The sequence below is a fragment of the Taeniopygia guttata genome, chromosome 24 (assembly GCF_048771995.1).
Source record: "Taeniopygia guttata chromosome 24, bTaeGut7.mat, whole genome shotgun sequence".
Classification (NCBI taxonomy): domain Eukaryota; kingdom Metazoa; phylum Chordata; class Aves; order Passeriformes; family Estrildidae; genus Taeniopygia; species Taeniopygia guttata.
This window is the reverse complement of record NC_133049.1, coordinates 3,736,608-3,754,535: the sequence shown is the minus strand read 5'-3', so window position 1 is coordinate 3,754,535 and position 17,928 is coordinate 3,736,608. Positions and strand designations below refer to the sequence as shown.

Sequence of the window (17,928 nt, the reverse complement as noted above, 5' to 3'; positions counted from 1 at the left end):
TTCTTACATTAACCCTAAAAAATATTTTTTCAAGGTAGGCTTTCCTGTGACCTGGCTGATCCTGGAGCAGGGAGTTCCAGGGGTGAAATGTCAGTTATCTCACTGAATTCCTGAGTTGGGGTTTGAGTGCTGTGACATGCTGAGGTTTGCTCTGTGGGCCCGTGTGAGCTGTAATAACCCAGGAGCAGCAGCCACAGCCTCTGCTGGCTGCAGGGAAGGGCTGCTCACACAACCTCTGCCTTGCTGCCAAGTTGTCTTCTCCCTCCTGACATCTGTGCTGCAGGTGCCCACAAAAACCTGTATCTTTCTGTGTCGGAGATAATACAGAAATGTTGCAGTGCCTCGGATATTGCTGTGAGCTCCAGAAGGCTTCCAGGAAGCTCCATTTGGGGGGATTTTGCTGCTGTCAGCTGACTGATCAATGCTGGCTGCACATATTGCTGGGTCAGGGAGCAGGACCCCGGGTGCTAAATAACATAGAAAGCACGGATGGTGCTTCTCCTGAAAACTTCCCAGTCTGAGATGAGAGCTGAATCTGTCTGGGCTGACAGGGAGCGTGGGAGACACCATGAGACGAAGCTGGTTAGAGTGACAGGCATCAATCACAGCCCATCAGCCACAGAGGTGCTGCCAAGGGCTTTGAAGCTTTATGAGTGGGTTCCCTAAATACTGGAGGTGTGCTGGGGGTCCCTCTGAGATCAGAGACCCCCGTGTAGCACTCTCACACCTTTATCTTTTATAAACATCAGCCAGACTGATTTAGAGAGTCTTTATTGCTTAATTACCCCAGCAGAATTGTTCTTTTATTGCAAATAAGTTGTTATTGCAAACAGCCTCAGTATTGGATCCAGGTCTCCATCTTTTTTGGGATAGGAAAGAAAATGTGACTAATACCCTTTGCCTGATTTCCATGTGCACTGCTCCAAAGCCACGGAAAAAAACAGGAATCTGAATGTTCAGCAGTGCTCTCACAGGAATCCAGGAATGAGGAGGAGGAACTGAGGGGAAGGAGCAAGTCTGGGTTTTATCTGATACCTGCTGTGCCACTCTGAATCCACATTTCTGTGCTTTTGGCTGCTCAACACCAGGACAAATAACCCAACCAACCTCCCAAGAATGGGGGAAGGCTCTGGATTAAGATTAGATTCCTGTTCCTGGGCACTGTGTGGAAATCAATGTGTTTCCAACAGGCAGGAGATATTCACAGGCTGCTTTGACTCTGTGCACAGAAGATCAGGGGTGTTTATTCCGTGGCCAGTCATCCAGTCTTTGGTCCATTTTCGCTGCTGTAAATAAAAACCTGCTGGAAGGAAGCTGTGCTGAAAGGCTGGGGTGGGGAATGACGGCCCTGGAGGAAGGAGAGGAAGGAAAATGTTGTTTCCAGGCAGGAGGAAACAAAGGGTGCTGGAGCCAGGCAGGGCTGGGACACAGGTCAGGGATGAGGAGGAAGCAGTGGGGATTGCTGCCCAGCATCAGAAGCAGACTGAGTTTTGGTTTTTTTTGCTGGGCTGGGGAGAGCTCACAAGGGTCATTGTTGTGAGCTGAATGCTGTCTGCTCCTGGCGGCTCCGAGTGCAGCTTTGCAGGTTTCCAGTTTTCCCTGGAAATCTCCATTTCTGCTTTTTGTACCAGGAGAAGAGTGTGGGCCAGCAGCAGAGGAGGACCAAAGCCAGCTGTGGTCTGGGGTCCTGTGAGCCCGAGAGCAAAGCACAGGCTTCTCTCCCTCCCCTGTGCTCCCAGCCCTTGTCATGCTCTGCCTCTGTTAAACATAACCACGCACCTGCTTTGTAGGGAGATTTACATTAAAAATTATGATGTGCTTAGACAGAGTCATTAAGGAGGGATCAGAGGAATGTGTAAGATAAGCACAGACATCTGTTCTCCAAAAATGCTGCCTTCCCTGTGTGCACTGCTGGTCTGGAAATATTGATCAGAATTCAGCCCACAAACACACACTCCTGCAGAAAGCTGAAGTTTAGGCCAGAGATCACATATCATGCTTATTTTCTTGGATTTGGGAGCTGCCCAAAATGAAGGAGGAAGGAAAGGAAGTTGGTATTAGTTTCTGAGGAGAAAGTTATCCCTCCTTATGAGGAAGGAAGGATTGGTTTATCCTGGAGCTGGAAGGAAACAGGGCTCTGCAAGGGTTCTCTGTATTTGGAGTTCTGCTCTTTGTGCATTTCCCCACACCCCCAAATCAAACCATCCTCTCTTCAGTCTTCAGGAGAGAGGTCTGAGATTTGGCATTCCTGTCAGGCTGATGGAAAGGGGGAACATTCTGCTCCCCATTTTCTGTGGACACCCAGGGGAACAATCTGCAGTGAGCTTTGCCAGGGAGGACTAAAGCAGAGAGAGGCCCATGGGCACCATAATGCCACAGCTGGGGAACATTTTGTTGTCAGGCTGGAGAATGGGGAGCAGAGCTGCCCTTTCAGCCTGGTGTCTCTTTTTTCTCATTTTGTAGTTTCCATTTCAAACAACAATTCCTGAATCCCTCTGGGGGGGTCTGTGTGCTGGAAACCCTGTGATCCCCTCCCAGTGCAGGTTGGACTCTTCTGTTTGCTATTTCTTCTCCTCTTGGGAGCCAATGAGTTGTTCTGCTGTAGAGATGGAGCCTTGTGACCTCCTCAATCTGTTTTGAGTTCTGTGACTCTGAATGGCAGGGCTGTAAATGAGTGGAAGGGTTTTGCAGTAGTGTTTTTAAAGAGCAGTTCCTTGAGTGATCTATATGAAACCACTGCTCAGGAAAAGTCAGATATTTGGTCTCCCTCACTGTCTAGTCCCTTGTGAGAGAGCCAAAGCTTCTCTGAGGCATAAAACACACTGCTTGTCGGAAAAAAACAAGCACTGGCTGAAAGGAAAAGCAAATGTTTCTGTAGTAAATGGTGATCTACCTCCCACGTTAAGGAGCACAGCATGAAAAATGGTAAAAGCTGCTGTATCAAGCTGCAAACTCTAAAAATGGTCCCTTTTAGCCCATTTAATCTGCCCTTTTTTGGCATTTGGCTTTAAGAGAGCAGAAGTGGGATCCAACTGAAGCCGAGCACTGGTGATGTGCAGTTGTCCTCTGCTGGTGGAGTGTGTGCTTGGAACTGCTGAAGTGTGAGTGAGCCCCTGGGCCATAGCAGGGCTGAGTGTGGAGGGCCAGCAGTGCAAAGGGCTCTCACCAGCTCCCTCTACGAAGGAGAATTGGTTACAGGATTTCTCCAGCACCTGGTTTATCCTTTCCCCATCCTTGCAGAGCCCTGAGAGCTCTTGTGAGCCCTGCTGGGTTTTGCTTTTCCCTGGGCAAGCAGCGCAGAAATCGCAGCAGCGTCACTGCCGTGGGGGCAGCAGGGCTGGAATCAAGGGCGACTCTGATGAGCAGGCTCTGAATGCTTGTGGGGGATGATGAAATGGATTTTTGGACCCACTCCAGCCAGCAGTTGGTCTCTACTGCTTCAGTATTAGCAGAGATTTAAGCTCCACGCAGGAGGTGACTGCTCACATCAGAGACAAATTTGGTCAAACAAGTTCCTTGGGAAGGGGGGGAAGGTGCTCTGCTTGAACCTGGAGGGTTTGAAAGGTGCTTTGTTCATCCTGCAGAAGCAGAACGTGGCCTGGATTTTCAGGAAGGCAGGCACTGGGTGGAAGAGGTTTGCAGGATTCGGTGTGCAGGGATTGTCATGGCAACCAGAGGGAAACCCCACGAGGTGGGAAACTGTGGGAATCCAGGGCTTCCCTCTGGCTGCCCTGGCAGGTCTGGGACCCTGGCAGGGGTCAGGAACCCCCCTGGACAGAGCCCCCAGAGACACTGGCTGTGATCTCTGTCCATGGAAAAGAGTTTTCAATCTTACAGGATGAATTACCAGCTCTGAGGGTTTGATATCAGTAATAATTAGGTGTGGCACGGGTGCAAAAGTAAAATTTTAGGATTCTAGATGAGGGGTCCAAAGGGGACAAGATGGAGGAAATTGGGTGTGCCTTGTCCTTTTTCTCCTTCTTCATGCCCTCCATGTTTCACTGTGGTGTTGGCATTTTTCTGTTGGTTCAGGCTGGGGACACACTGTCCAACGTAGGTGACAGATATTGGCACGTTATTGTAAATCCAGCACAGGTAGTTTGTGGTATTTAATGTTTGTACCATCCCACTGAGGGCAGAGCCCCACACGCTGCCCTGCAGGACAGAGCTGCGGCAGGGCAGCAGAACATGTTAGAGATAAACAGAATAAACAACCTTGAAACCAGCACAGACCAATTATGGCTTCTGCTTTGGCAGTGGGGCTTAAAACAGAGACTTTCTACAGTCTCAGAATCATCAATACTATAGATTCTGACAGGAAACAGCCAGGCACAGGTGAGGGGAAGCAGGAAACCTGTTCAGAGAGGATAAAGCTGCTCCCAGCAATCCTGGCTCAGGGAGGAAAGCAATGAGTATAACTGAGTAGTTTAAGCAGCTTCCAGAACCCTCTGAGCACAGCTAGTAGAAACAATTTCCTATAACAGCCCCTCTGAAATACTCAGCCACCTCAGATTTTGCCAGTTCTCCTGCACAGATGTTGATCTCTGTGCAACTTTGCTGCCAAGACAGAGGGAAGCCTTTAGGAGAAGCTGCAGTTCTGTTTTAAGCAGGTTTGGGAGCGGTTTTAATACCTGGTACAGAATAGGGGGTGCCTGTTTGGGGCCAGCATTCCAAAGGGATTGGGGAGGGGGTTTTTGGGGGGATCCAGAGGGGAATGCTGGGTTATGAGAGGGTGTGTGCAGCCTGGAGCTCGTGGGAGGAAGGACTCAGCAGTGAATCCTTCCCTGCTCAGTGACACTCCTGCAGCTCTTCAGGCTCTGGAAAGGATTTAAAAGTGAAAAGTGATGCCGAGGTTAGGGGGCAGGCGGACGCCTGCTCCCCAGTCATGGATTTTCAGGGATGGGATGAAGAATTCAGGTTATATTTCCCCAGCCAAAGGCAGGGGTGGTGATGGGAAGAGCTGATGATGCCTCTTCCCTCCCAACATCACCTAAATGTCAGGAATTTGCATTTCCCCTCCCACCCGAGGGTGTAAGGTGGTATCCAAGGAGCAGCTGAGGAGCTGTGGGGAGGCAGGGATGTGATCCCAGGCTGGGAGGGAGCTGCCTTACCCCGCTGGAAGGCTGATGAGCCTTTGGAGGGAGGATAACTACATGGAAGGAGCAGGTTAATGTCCCACGACAGCACGCTGTAAAACGGGTGATTTCTGTGCACTGTGCATTCCGCAGAGCAGCAGCTCTGCCTAAATGAAGGTTTATGCAAAGCCCCTCTCAGCAGTGGATGCACCATTAGGCTCCAGGGTGGCTGGTTAAATTGCACTATTGATTTAATGAGCAGGAATATTCCTTAGTGCACTGGAGAGGTGCAGCTAATGACTTCTGCTGCCTTCTTCAGATTTTAGTCTGGCACACAAGGACAGAGAAGCCTGTGCTGGTGAACGAGGGCAAGAAAGGCTTCACAGATCCCAATGTGGAAATCTGACTGTGCATGGCTGAGCAGAGACCAACACCAGGTAAGAGCACGTGTTTCTAACAGCAGTGAGAGGCTACACAGGGGCAGGGGAAAGATAAAAGATCTTTTAAATGTGCTTTTCATTTCCATTTTTCATAACCCCAACCTTCCCTTACTGCTAAACTTCTCAAGAGCATTCGTTAATCTCTCTTTCTTAAAGTTAATCAATTTTTAAGACAAAATACCTGCTGAGAGGTTGAGGGGAAGAAAAATGCAGGGAGTAGGAGTTTAGGCAGAAGTTGCACCATTAAGAAAAATCCTTGTGTAAACAAGGTTTTCTTATTAAATTTAATATAGATAAAGCACAGGAGTGAAGGGTGTGGATTCACCCACCTGCAAACGTCTGAGGAGAGCTAAAGCAGTACCAGCAAAAAGATTTTTGGTCAGGCAGAAGCTTTCACTGAGGGAAATATTTAATTCAGTCCCACACTGAAGCCACAGAGAGGCAGTGACAAGTCTGGAAGGTGTGGATTAAACCCCACCTGAGGTGTTTGTTCACCTGAGGAGAGCATGGGGGGTCTTTTCCAGTGGAAAGGAGGAAAGAACACACACACTGATGTTTGTCCATGTCCTGGGTGTTTCTGCAGTTGGTTTGCAGGAGTGAAGGATGAACTACTCCCTTTTATCTGCAGCCTGTGGAGCTGCCCTTCATTACTACAGGCAAAAAAAATAAATGCACAACTCCCTTTAGTGGAGTGTAGAACCAGGCCTGGAGGGAGGAGAAGTTGCTGCCCTTGAGTCCTGAGAAACAAGAGCAGGAAGGGGGTAGATTTGCTCAGCAGTGGTGAATTTGGACCTGCAATCATCTCCCTTATGTCCCATTCCCTGGGGGAAGCAGGATGGAGCCCTGCCTCTGCTCTGGGACCGTGGCAGGGCAGGGGGAGAGCCTGCCCCAGCTCCTCTGTGCCAGGGAGAGGCTTTCAGAGGGGCTGCAGCTCTCCAGCGCTGGCCCCAGTGCTGCTCCCCCTGCCCTGGAGCACAGTTTTGGGATCTGCAGTGGGACAGGGCTGTGGGGTGGCTCTGCAGTGGGGCACAGGGTTTTGGGATGGCTCTGCAGTGGGGCACAGAGCTTTGGGATGGCTCTGCAGTGGGGCACAGAGCTTTGGGATGGCTCTGCAGTGGCACAGGGTTTTGGGATGGCTCTGCAGTGGGACAGAGCTGTGGGATGGCTCTGAACCATGGCACAGGGCTATGGGATGGCTCTGCAGTGGGGCACAGGGTTTTGGGATGGCTCTGCAGTGGGGCACAGGGTTTTGGGATGGCTCTGCAGTGGGGCACAGGGTTTTGGGATGGCTCTGCAGTGGCACAGGGGTGATACCCACACTGCTTGTGTCTCTTGCAGAAGATTTCTTCGTGCACAGCCTGCAAGGTTCCTCTCCACAGCATCCACCCAGCCAGCCAGGCGGGAGCCAGCACCTCTGCTGACTCCCACGAGTTTTAGCCTTCTGAAAAGCCAAGCACCACTGCATCCATCAGCTCCCCGGATCCCCTGCCCTTCCTCCTGCACTCGGGGCACAGGCAGAGCTCCGGAGGTGGAGAACAAAGCACAGCAAGGCAGGACTGGCAGCTCCCGGCGCCGGGGCTGGGCTGGCGTGTGGCTGCAGCCAGCAGGGGCTGTGTGCCAGCACCTGGGTCAGGCTGAGAGCCGTGGCAGTGCCCCCGGGGACTGGTTCTGCTGAGAAACACGAACTTTGTGGCCACTGTGAGACAGCCTGAGCAGCTCTCTGGCCGTGGAGGGGACAGCTGCCTTCCTAGATGGCACCTTAGCCCTTAATTTTAAACCTCCTTTAATCAGTGTTTGTTACGCTGCACAAGACAGGAAGGGTTTGGGGAGGGGGGAAAGCGAGGCAGGTTGGAACAAACCCTTTAAGCATCACTGTTCTCCGATTTCCTTCTCTTTTCCTTCCTCAGTTTCAGTCTGGGGGCAGCCTGACATTCCTCTGTGATCCTGGAATCATGGAAAGGTTGGGGTGGAAGGGACTTCAGAGGTCCTCTGGTCCAACCCCCTGCCATGGGCAGGGACACCTTCAGCTGGACCAGGTTGCTCCTGGCCTTGAATATTCCCAGGGATGGGGCATCCCCAACCTCTCTGGGCAATTTGTGCCAGTGTGACACCACCCTCATTGTAAAAAAATGTCCTTATATCTAATTTATCCTCTTTTAAACCACCAACCCTTGTTCTACCCCTGCTAAAAGGTTTGTCCCCATCTTTCTTAGAAGACCCCAGAGTGGAGTGGAGGGACAGGATCAGGGAGCTGCTGATCACCACCAGTTCACCACTGATCCTGGTTGGAGCCGTGTCTCCAGCACGTGGATCTCTAAAAACACTAAAATAATGGGAAGCGGGGTTTAATGAGATTGTTGGGGCCATACACCATAATATTCATCCAGATCTTGGTCCTGTTTGGCCCTAATTTGGTTCCTGTGAGCATTAGGTGTGGGATTCTCTGAAGGGTGCTCCTATTTAATGGCAAATTTCCACTTTTAAAAATTAAAACTGCTTCAAGCCAGGGATTGGATGCCAAGAGGCAATTTTACTGCATTTCCCAGCCCCTTTTTCTGCTACTGCAGAGCTGGTGTGAACAGCCACCCTGGAGCAGCTCCCAGTCCCCTGTGATGGAGAGAGCAGCACCTTGGAAGGGGATCCTGGGCTCAGGGCTCTGTTTTGTCACCATCTGCTGGTGCTGCCACCATGGGTGACTCTGTTTGAGACTACCAAACTGCTGAGATAAAAACTGAGGTACAACAGGCCCCTTCTCCCCAGACAAAACCCCTAAATTCCCACCCCCTTCATAACTGTCAAACCTTCGTCACCACCCTCCCCAGTGCTGTCCCAATTCCTTCAAAAATTTTGAAGCACAATTTTACCTTTGAACTGAGGGAAAAAATGTAATCCTGCAATAGACTTGGTTATTTTTATCCCTAACACATAGAACTATTAAAATGCTCTGGGTTTGATTGTTGGCTCACGGTGCAGAAGTCTCCCCTTGGACAAATGACATTGTGTATTTCCTGATATTTCAAAGGAAACTATTTTTTGTAAGTTATTTTCTCCCACTGTATATCAGAACCATTGGGGGAAAGTCTCATTCTTTAGTTCCCAGCCACAGAAGCCTTTACAAAAATGTTCCTTTTAGATGCAATGGCTGAAGCACTACTTGGAAAGAAAGTGTTGGATGCTGCTGGCTGCTCTATGGGAACAGGTATTGTTACCTTGGATTCAAACTCTGCACTCAAGTAGATTTATTCTGTTATTGTGCTGGCCTTCCAAGCTCCCTTCAGTCTGCAAACCCTGCAGTGGAAAGAGACATTTTTCAAGGACTACCAAGTTTTCATAGCGTTGAAATAGTTTCCAACTGATGTCCTCTCCAAGCTGCATGTTTTGGTTCACTGATCTGAATTCCAGTCCCTGCTGGGTTCCAACCTCCCCTCCTCGGAAGGAAATAACTTTCAGAAAAATGCAAAGGATGGAGTGCTGAACACAGCCTTGCACATTTGCTCTGCCCACAGGAGCTCGGGCCCTTCCAGCTGTCCCAGAGCTGCTGTGGCCCTGGGGAGCAGAGACAGACCTGGCCAGGATGGAGTGTGTTCCAGCTGCACTGTCTGTTCTCAGTTTTAAACAAACTGTATTTAAATTTGTTAAATAAAATGATGGTTTCTAAGAGCCAGAATACCCTGCACCTCCCTTACAGACACAGTCTGGTGTTTCTCTCAGAGCCTCAGTGCTGGTACTGGCATGGAAAGCAGCGACTCCTTGGAGGTTCTGAAGGATTCACAGCGTGGGTTTGATCTCTCCCTCTCCCTAAGGAGGCTGCAGCTCCTCTGTGCCTGCAGCTGTGAGTTAAAACAATGTCATGTTTACCTAAATCCCGAGTCTCTGTTTAGTGAGATAAAAAGAAAAAAGAAACCAGGGCCCAAGATCCCACAGCAGCTTTAAGGAGAAAGCAGGGATGAGTTTTTCCACTTGCAGTCCCTTTGCTTCTACCTCAGCCAAAACCTGATCCCTGCTGATTTTCCAAGGGGGAATTTCATCTTTAGGTGCTTCACAGTGTGAGCACTGGTGGAGAAGGGACTGCAGGACTCACTTCTTTTCTCCTCCTTGGAAATCCTCATTCCTGCCTGGCCTGAAACATAATGATACATTTGATAGAAGACAAAACACATCTCACTTTTTAAAATTTTTCTTTTTTTCCTTTTGAGAGAGAGATGACCTCCATAATAAAACTTAGTGGAAAAAAAAGCTGAAATTAAAAGTCATTTGACAACCACCTTGCCTTCCAACAAGAGAACACATAATGGCCTTTTTGCAGAGACTTGCTAAAATCTGCCTCAAAGCGCACCAAAATGGTTTTCCACACCTGATTACTCACATGTTCACCAACTATTTTCTCCCTACCTAATTATAAAAACGAGGAGGCCAACGACAGCACATTTTGAAAGTCCCTGGAAAGCTGAGCTCAGCTTCCAGGTTCAGATGGCTTCAGTTCTTTCTTTCTCTCTCGCTCTCGCCTGCCTCCAGCACCTTTTTACTCCCCCACATCCACCAGATGGTCCAGAACATGCGCAGCCATCGGGGCTGGGGGGCCTCAGCAGGGCAGGGGGATGAGCTGCTGCATCCATCCATCCATGGAACAACGGCTGGCGCTGCTTCCTCGCTGTCCTCTCCTCTGACCTCGCTGCCAGAGGGAAATCCTTCCCCTGGCTCCAGTGGAGGTGAGCATGCCCGAGTGCTGAGCCATCACGTCCCCAGCCATGCAAGCAGGAGCGCTCAGGATGAGCCAAACTGGGGGAGCAGCTCTCAATCCACGTACTGGGTCCGTCCCAGGTAGGGGATGTCCACGGACTGGATGATCCGGCCCGCCGTGCGCTCCTCAAAGATCACAATCTGCAAAGGGACAGAGAAAATCCCTTCTTACACAGCCTGAGGGGCTTCAGATGTTCTTAGGAGGAGGGGAAGGAAGCACCATTTAAAGAGCTCAGTCGGTGTGGGTCTGAGCAGTGACTGAGGCACCACGTGGTGCAGGGATGAAGCAGCATCACCTCAGGTTTGTCTTCATTTCCAACCCGAGGCAGAGCTATGAAGTTCAGCTGCCATCCCTGTCAGCCTTTAATGGCTGTCAGAGCCAGAGCCAGCTTTAGAGCAGCACCTCCCCTCATTTTCAGAGATCTTAGAGACAGCACTGTGCTTCCCCTCTACGGCACTGGCTTTCAGCTAAAGGGTAATTGCTGTCCTGTGTGTGTCTGGCTCTTTGGGACAAGGATTTGAACACCCCAGCAGGCACAGAGCAATCCCAGCAGAGCTCTCACCTCGTTGCCCCCTCTCCGTAGCCAGGGCCCAGGAAGGTAAAGAGTTTCCTGAGGTCCAATCTTCCAGTATCTGCCCAGGTTCTGACCATTGACAAACACCACTCCTTTCTCCCAGCCCTGGGATCAAGGCAGAACATGAAATTACTGATGCAGCTCTGCTGCCTCATTAGCATCCCCACAGGAAACCAAATCTGCTTTCACACTTGCATTCTTTCCAGCCACTTTCTGCAGGTTTTCTGCTTGCTTTCCCTGTGCAAATCCCTGCAGCCAGGAACATTTAAACGAGCCCTGTTGAACAGGAGTAATCCTTAATGTGCTCATTAAAAGGATAAAGCTCTCAAAAATGTGCAATTTGTGATTCGTGCTTGTACAGGAAATTTCTTCCCTTCAAATAGACATGCCTTTATTCCTTCCCAAGCATGGAATATCTGCCCTCACCTCTTTCCCAGGTGACAGAAAAACCGAATTGCTGCTGGCTGGCCTGATTTACAGCAAATTTAATTTTCCCAATACATGGGAAAGTGAGCAGGACAGTAAGGCTGGGCACAAGGTTGGCTCTAAGGGAGGGAAATCAGAGGAGGAAGTTTAATAATATTTAAAATCTCATCTGAAGTTCCATGCAGTCTCCCACAGAAGCATGCCAGGAATGCTAACTCCATGCCATGGCCACAAAGAAGTGACTCTTTCCATGTCACACTGAGGAGACAGGAATAAAACAAGGCCCTCCTTTATTTTCTGTGCCCATTACTCCTCTGCAAGTAGAAAACAGCATTTGCATGCCAGTAAAAAAAGACTGAAGTGGTCACTGGCAGCTCTGCATGGTCAGTTTTCTCACAGGACCTCTCCAAGAATTACCTGGAGGAGACCCTCAGAATAATTCCCTGAGAGGGGGAGGCTACAGACACAAAGATCAGTCAGAGCTGTTGCACAAGTCTCACTAACCAGTTTTTGTAAAAAGCTTGACCAAGAATAACCAGTGCTGTGATGCACTAAACAGAGATGAGGGGATTGCTACAAACCAGGACTTGCCTGCAGCTTCAGGAAGGTGTCCTGTGGCTGCTGCTCTATCCACAGCCTCCCGCGGAAGAACGCCGGCCCCACGAAATAATCGGGGACTGTGCTCCAGCCAGACACGTGCTGCAAGCTGCAAGAGAGGGACACGTCACACAGGCCACTGGGGCCACCTGCCTCTGTCCCCACCATCCACAGCCCTGGCAGGCCAAGCTGGGCTACAAGAGGAGGATTCCTGGGGCTGTCACCACCCCTGGGGCTTCAGGGGGAAATGCTCTTTACAAGATGGGACAAGGGGGAAAGGATTCAGGCTGGAAGAGAGCAGGTTTGGATTGGGTATTAGGAAAAAATTCTTCCCTGTGAAGGTGGTGAGGCCCTGGCACAGAGAAGCTGTGGCTGCCCCATCCCTGGAAATGCCCAAGGCCAGGTTGGAATAACCTGGGATAGTGGGAGGTGTCCCTGCCCATGGCAGAGGATATTAAAGGTCCCTTCCACCCAAACCATTCTGGGATAAAAGCTCTGCTTCATGTTGGTTGCTGAGGATCCTTCAGATTTGCCAGCGTGCTTTAAATGTCTGTGGCTTGCTAAAGGAGACTGCAGAATTCAAACTGACAGGACTCAAACCAGACATTCCTGCCACACAAACAAATCTTTGCAAGTGTGCAATAATTAGGGGAAATCTGACATGTGATTTCTTACCTGTGGCAACAATTTGGGAGCAGGGCACAAGCAGAAGAGGAAATAAGGAGAGCAGAATCCCACAGAAGCCTTGAGCTTCTGTAAGAAGCTGCTCCCTCCAGCCCTTACAAACTGCATCTCTTGGACTGGGGGAAGTTATTGATCCAGTGCAGCCTGGCTGCTACTGAATTATTCAACTGAAAGCCTGTGACAGCTCCTTTCACAACACTCCTCTCCCTCCTCCCCCGAGGGGACAGTGAGCTGATTGTGTTTCAGTGCTGCTGGTCAGCAGCCAGGAGCTGAGGGTAGTGGTGACTAATCTTGCTTTTGTTTGGCCATGGCAGCTCACTTGCTTTAATGCTCCTGCTGGAAATATTCCCCTAACACCCTGCAGTCCAAAAGGCTGCGAGTTACCCCATCAATATGAATCCTTCAGGTAGCCCCTCAGCACTTGGAAGAACTGCCCTTAGGCATTTCAGAATGTGGACATTTTTCCTTTTAAAAGCCATGTTGGTTTAGAGTGGCCTCTCTCGCCCTCCTACACAAAATGGGGCAGCTGTGATATCCTGGGGGATGCACATAAGTTGCTTTCTGGTATTAAAAACATCACTGAACAGAGTGTCTCTGGATTGTGGCCAGAGTCCATAGGGCATCTGCTGCCTGCAACATTTGCTGAGGTTTTCTCTATGTGCTGACAGAGGCTCTTCAACATCCCCCTGCCAATTCATCCTTCCTTGAATTAAAGCAAAACAACATAAAAGAGATGGAGCCATCTGGATTGTTAATGCACTATCAGTAGCTTTCTAGAATTAATCCATCCCTCGCCAGGCTGAATTACTAAATATATCAGCCAGATTGGTAATTTCCAGAAAGACACAAAATTTCCAATATGTGGGTGTGAGGGGATCCTTCCCTTTGGATGAGCCTGGATTTACCCACCTGATCTAACCCTGCTGCAAGGAAATCCTTAAATCCTGCACAGTGGGATTAGATTTCTCCCTAAATGATGGTATGGATCAGCTGGCAGCAGGTCCTGCACTATTTCAGGCAAAAGTATCAGTGCAAAAATCCACCTCCCCACTGTTACCTCATTTAGCTGCTCTCTATTAGACACTGCACTGCTGGAAACCAGGTGGTTTGAAGTGAAGAAGGAAAAAAAAAAAAAAAAAAAGGTTAAAATCCCACAAACCTTTTCATGAAGGAAGGTTTCATCTCCAAACTGTAAATCTTGAAGTTCCTCAAGGGGGTTTTATTCAAGAAGATGTCACCAATTAAGCCTGCAAGAGCAATGGGTGTAATGAGGAGTTGAGGAACAGCTAAAGCTGATGGATTTTGCTGTTGGAATCTGAGGAACAGCAGGAGATGGAAACCAGCCACGTTCTGCAATGGAATTAGAGTCCATATGGTCCCACTGCTCACCCAGATTGAGTGGGGAGCATCACTAAACTCTGCCCTCTCCATTCTCTCCTTTCCCTCAACTCACCAGGGCCTCCAGCCCTCCCAGCAGAACGACACAGGCAGCACCTGGGGCTTGTGGGGCTGACCATGCACAGATTGTTTTACAGCAGTCAACCCCTTCTCTAACAGGCACAGCAAAACATAACTGAGCCAGCACCAGCGCCCAGGGCTGCTCCAGGGCTTTTCACCCCAGGATTTTTTCACCCTTAGCACCCTTTTGTTAAAGCTGCTCTCCCTGAAGAGGCAAAGCCTGCTCCTAATCACAGCGCTGAGGCTGCACTGAGGTTTATGCAACATTTGTGCATTAAATAAAATCGATACAGTCACGTGCCTAACTCCATTAATCTATTTTATAGAGCTTTTGCACATAGTTCCCCACTAAAATAGAATCAACTCCTTCCAGCTCCACCACTGTGTGTGGTAGTTTTGAGCATTTTAGTCAATTCTGCTCCAGGGGATGCAGTTCCCTCCTCCTGACATTGTGTGAGCTTTTAAATGGTGTGATTCTCCAATATCAACCCCTCAAGGGAAAACACAGATTAAAAAAGGTATTTTCCTTCCCTCCCTGTGAAGTAATATGCTCACAGAGTAAAAGAAAGGGAGCTGAGCATCACCTAGGAAACCTAGAGCAGAGCAAGATTCATTGATAGCCCTGGGTTTAGCTGTACCCTTATAAAATAAACCTTGGTGCAGGGCATTGAGAAGCCACTGCTTTTGCTCTGATCACTCCAGACAGGGGGTGAGGCTGTTTTTTAGCACTTTCCCACTGTGTTGTAGTCCAGCTCCCCCACGTACACAGTGTTAACAAACACCTGCAGAACAGAGCACAGAGAGCAGAGCACCCGCTCATCAATGATGTCCTGATCACACCACTCCTGCTGCATTTGGGCAGGAAATTGTCTCTGCTCCCAGCTAGAACTCAGGTGTCCAGAACTGTGTCACTGTCAGCGCAGGTGGCAATAAAATAATCAAAATATTCTCAAAACATTCAACATTTCCCACCAACTCCCAGTCCTGACCAGCACCACGAGAGCTTACTTGCTTTTAAAAGAAAGTAACAATCATGGCTGTGACTATTTCAAGTAGCTTCCAGGTATTTGTGATGTGTGCAAGAGTTGAGCCCTTATGGTTCTTAAGGTTCTTGATATTTGTAGACAAAGAAACTTTTATCACTTTAATGATGGCCACAGTGATTTAGGCACTGATGCACCCTGACAATCTTCCACACTTCCTCGGGAGAATGTGACATACCCAGGGAGTTTTAGAGAGTCAGCTCCCGCAGTTTGACTGCCCACAAGTTTGTGTAGCAGCAGGAGCAAAGATTTTCAGGGATACAATCTTGGATTTATATCCCATGTTAGGCCTGCAAAGTCCTTGAATAACATTGGAACTCGTGTTTGCAGAGACCTGAGACATCAATTATGCTTTCCTAAGTCCTTCTTCTGCTCTGCTATAGGACTCCAAGATAGCTGACCTCAATCTGTAGCTGCTTTTATATCTGACAATAAATTATAAACACAAATATTGCCTGGAATGTTTTGGAAGAATCACAGGAGGAACACAAGCTGCTCAAAAGCAACTGGGCCCTGTGCAAAGCACACAGCCACCTCTGCAGCATTTGCACTCCGAGAAGTCCTTGGGAGAATTTGGGAGCACAGAACCAGACCCACTGTGGGAACTCAAAATGTCCCTCAGACATTTTTGGAGGTTCCGGGCCCAGGTCAGAAGCATTTGAGACCCTGGCAGGCAGCTGGAAACAGCTGTGATTTTGGGTTTGAACCATGGAATGATTTACCAACCTTGCAGGAAGAACAAGAAGTCACAAAAGTTTAGATATTAGAGTAGAAGTAGTCACAAAGTAGAGGGAAGAATTTTTGAGTGCTGTACAGGGGGATTTTGGTTTTGTACATGGGGGTCAGAGGTTTAAGATGGAGGGATTTGGGCCTGCCCTGTCCTCCCTCTTTCTTCTTCCTTCCCTCCATGTTCTTGGTGATGTTGGCACTCACAGGTTGGTTTAGAGTAGAAAAGCACCATTTAATATAGGTAATAGGCATTGGGGAAAAACTGTACCCATGTAACACGCAATGTACCATATAAAAGATAGAAAAGCACCATTTAATATAGGTAATGGGCACTGGGGAAAAACTGTACCCATGTAACACGTAATGTACCATATAAAAGACAGCAGCAGCCCTGGGCGGGGAGAGAAGAAGCAGTCGGGAGTCAGAGAGGATGTCAGGGTGTGTGTGTGCCTCTGCCTGAGCTGTGAGCAAACCACAGCAGCCCCAGAAGAAAATCTTTTAGATAACTTGCAATAAACTGCCTTGAGACCAGACAACAGAGACTGCTGAGCCTTTCTTTGGAAGCTCGGCTTGGAGGAGAGACTTTTCCACCACACGGAGCCACCCCTGACCTAGGGTGGTCTTTGACAACCCACCTTTCCTCTGCTCGTTCAGTGCCAGCCCATAATTGACACGGCCACGGTTCTCCACCAGGAGCCTCAGCTGCCTGAAGCCCTGCTGAAAACAAACAAGGACAAGCATCAGCTGCACCAGCCTCAGCAGAGGTGCTGAAGGGGGAAAGTGGCACCCTTACCTTTGGCAGCTGCGATTTATAAATTTAATTTTAAGTTCTCTACTGCAAACAGTGAGGAACTCGCAGCCTTTGAACAGATTTCTGTATTGTTTTAGGGTTTTTTTTCACCTTGAATCTTTAATTCTCATTTTGATAGCACCCACAGAGCCAGAAATGGAGTCTGACACAGGAGAGGCTCGTGCCATAAACTCTCCCACAAGCCTGAGGAACAAGAGTGCATCCACCCCCTGCCCTGCTCCCACAGCTCTGCTGAGATGTGCTCCACCGTGCCAGCTTCTGCCAGGGTAAAACTGCTCTCAGAGCTAAAGAAAGACATTCCCCCTCATTTAATTTGAGACCCAAAAGCCCCTTAAAACCTGCTTTGTGCTAAGGAAGGAGAAGGCTGCCGAGATTTCATCTGCAATAACAGGGTACAGGTACTCAATGTTGTGGGTGTGGTAAAAAGGCTGGCAAATTTTGTGCAGCAAGGGCTACAAAAACTTGAATTTTCTCCATGGAAAAGCAATTTTCAATCACAAATGGTAAATTGGCAGTGAAATCTCACTCTTTGTGTCTGATTAGGGTACCAGGCTAGTCTGGGTGACACTTCTCCCCTGGCAGTGATGTTGTTGTTACCTGTCCCTCGGGAATGGAGAGCTCCACTGTGTTGTAGTCCAGCTCCCCCACGTACACGGTGTTAACAAACACCTGCAGAACAGAGCACAGAGAGCAGAGCACCTGCTCATCAATGATGTCCTGATCACACCACTCCTGCTGCATTTGGGCAGGAAATTGTCTCTGCTCCCAACCAGAACTCAGGTGTCCAGAACTGTGTCACTGTCAGCACAGGTGGCAATAAAATAATCAAAATTACATATATATATAATGTAATATATATATATATAATGTAATATATACACATAAATTATACATTATATAGATAATATAATATATAATTATTATATAAATTATATCTAATATATATAATTTATTATATATTATATAATTATATATAATAATAGATATTATTATAGAAAATATCCATTCTACTATATATTATATAATAAGATATAGAATTATATATAATATATAGAATATATTTTATATAGAATTATATATCATCAAAATTATATATTATAAATCAATAATCAAAAGTCTCAGAACATTCAACATATATATAATATATATTATATATAAGCAAAATTATAAATATATATCAATATAAATTTATATCAATATAAATATATAGATCAATATAAATATATATGTCAATATAAATATATATTTATATTTACATAGAAATATATATAAATATATATCAATACAAATATTTATCAATAGAAATCAATATAAATATAAATAGAAATATAAATAATATCAATATATATC

The 17,928-nt window shown here is 47.9% G+C and overlaps 2 protein-coding genes across 10 annotated transcripts in view; one reads left to right on the top strand and one right to left on the bottom strand.

The window, feature by feature from the left end:
• Positions 1–9,182, top strand: part of B3GAT1 (beta-1,3-glucuronyltransferase 1) — a 42,650-nt gene extending 33,468 nt beyond the window's left edge. For all 5 annotated transcript variants that reach the window (XM_030291052.4, XM_030291051.4, XM_030291053.4 and 2 more), the window contains 2 exons: positions 5,395–5,512; positions 6,854–9,182. In XM_030291052.4, the coding sequence (XP_030146912.1) occupies positions 5,395–5,481 (87 nt within the window). In that variant the 3' untranslated portion in view covers positions 5,482–5,512; positions 6,854–9,182. The remainder of the gene's footprint in view (positions 1–5,394; positions 5,513–6,853) is intronic.
• Positions 9,183–9,676: 494 nt separating this feature from the next.
• GLB1L2 (galactosidase beta 1 like 2) overlaps positions 9,677–17,928 on the bottom strand; it is a 28,119-nt gene continuing 19,867 nt past the window's right edge. For 3 of the 5 annotated variants that reach the window (XM_072918295.1, XM_030291048.4, XM_030291046.4), the window contains 6 exons: positions 17,176–17,247; positions 16,403–16,484; positions 13,697–13,784; positions 11,848–11,962; positions 10,819–10,935; positions 9,677–10,396 (listed from right to left, as the gene is read on the bottom strand). In XM_072918295.1, the coding sequence (XP_072774396.1) occupies positions 10,310–10,396; positions 10,819–10,935; positions 11,848–11,962; positions 13,697–13,784; positions 16,403–16,484; positions 17,176–17,247 (561 nt within the window). In that variant the 3' untranslated portion in view covers positions 9,677–10,309. The remainder of the gene's footprint in view (positions 10,397–10,818; positions 10,936–11,847; positions 11,963–13,696; positions 13,785–16,402; positions 16,485–17,175; positions 17,248–17,928) is intronic. The other 2 variants (XM_012570810.5, XM_030291047.4) reach the window with 1 other exon arrangement.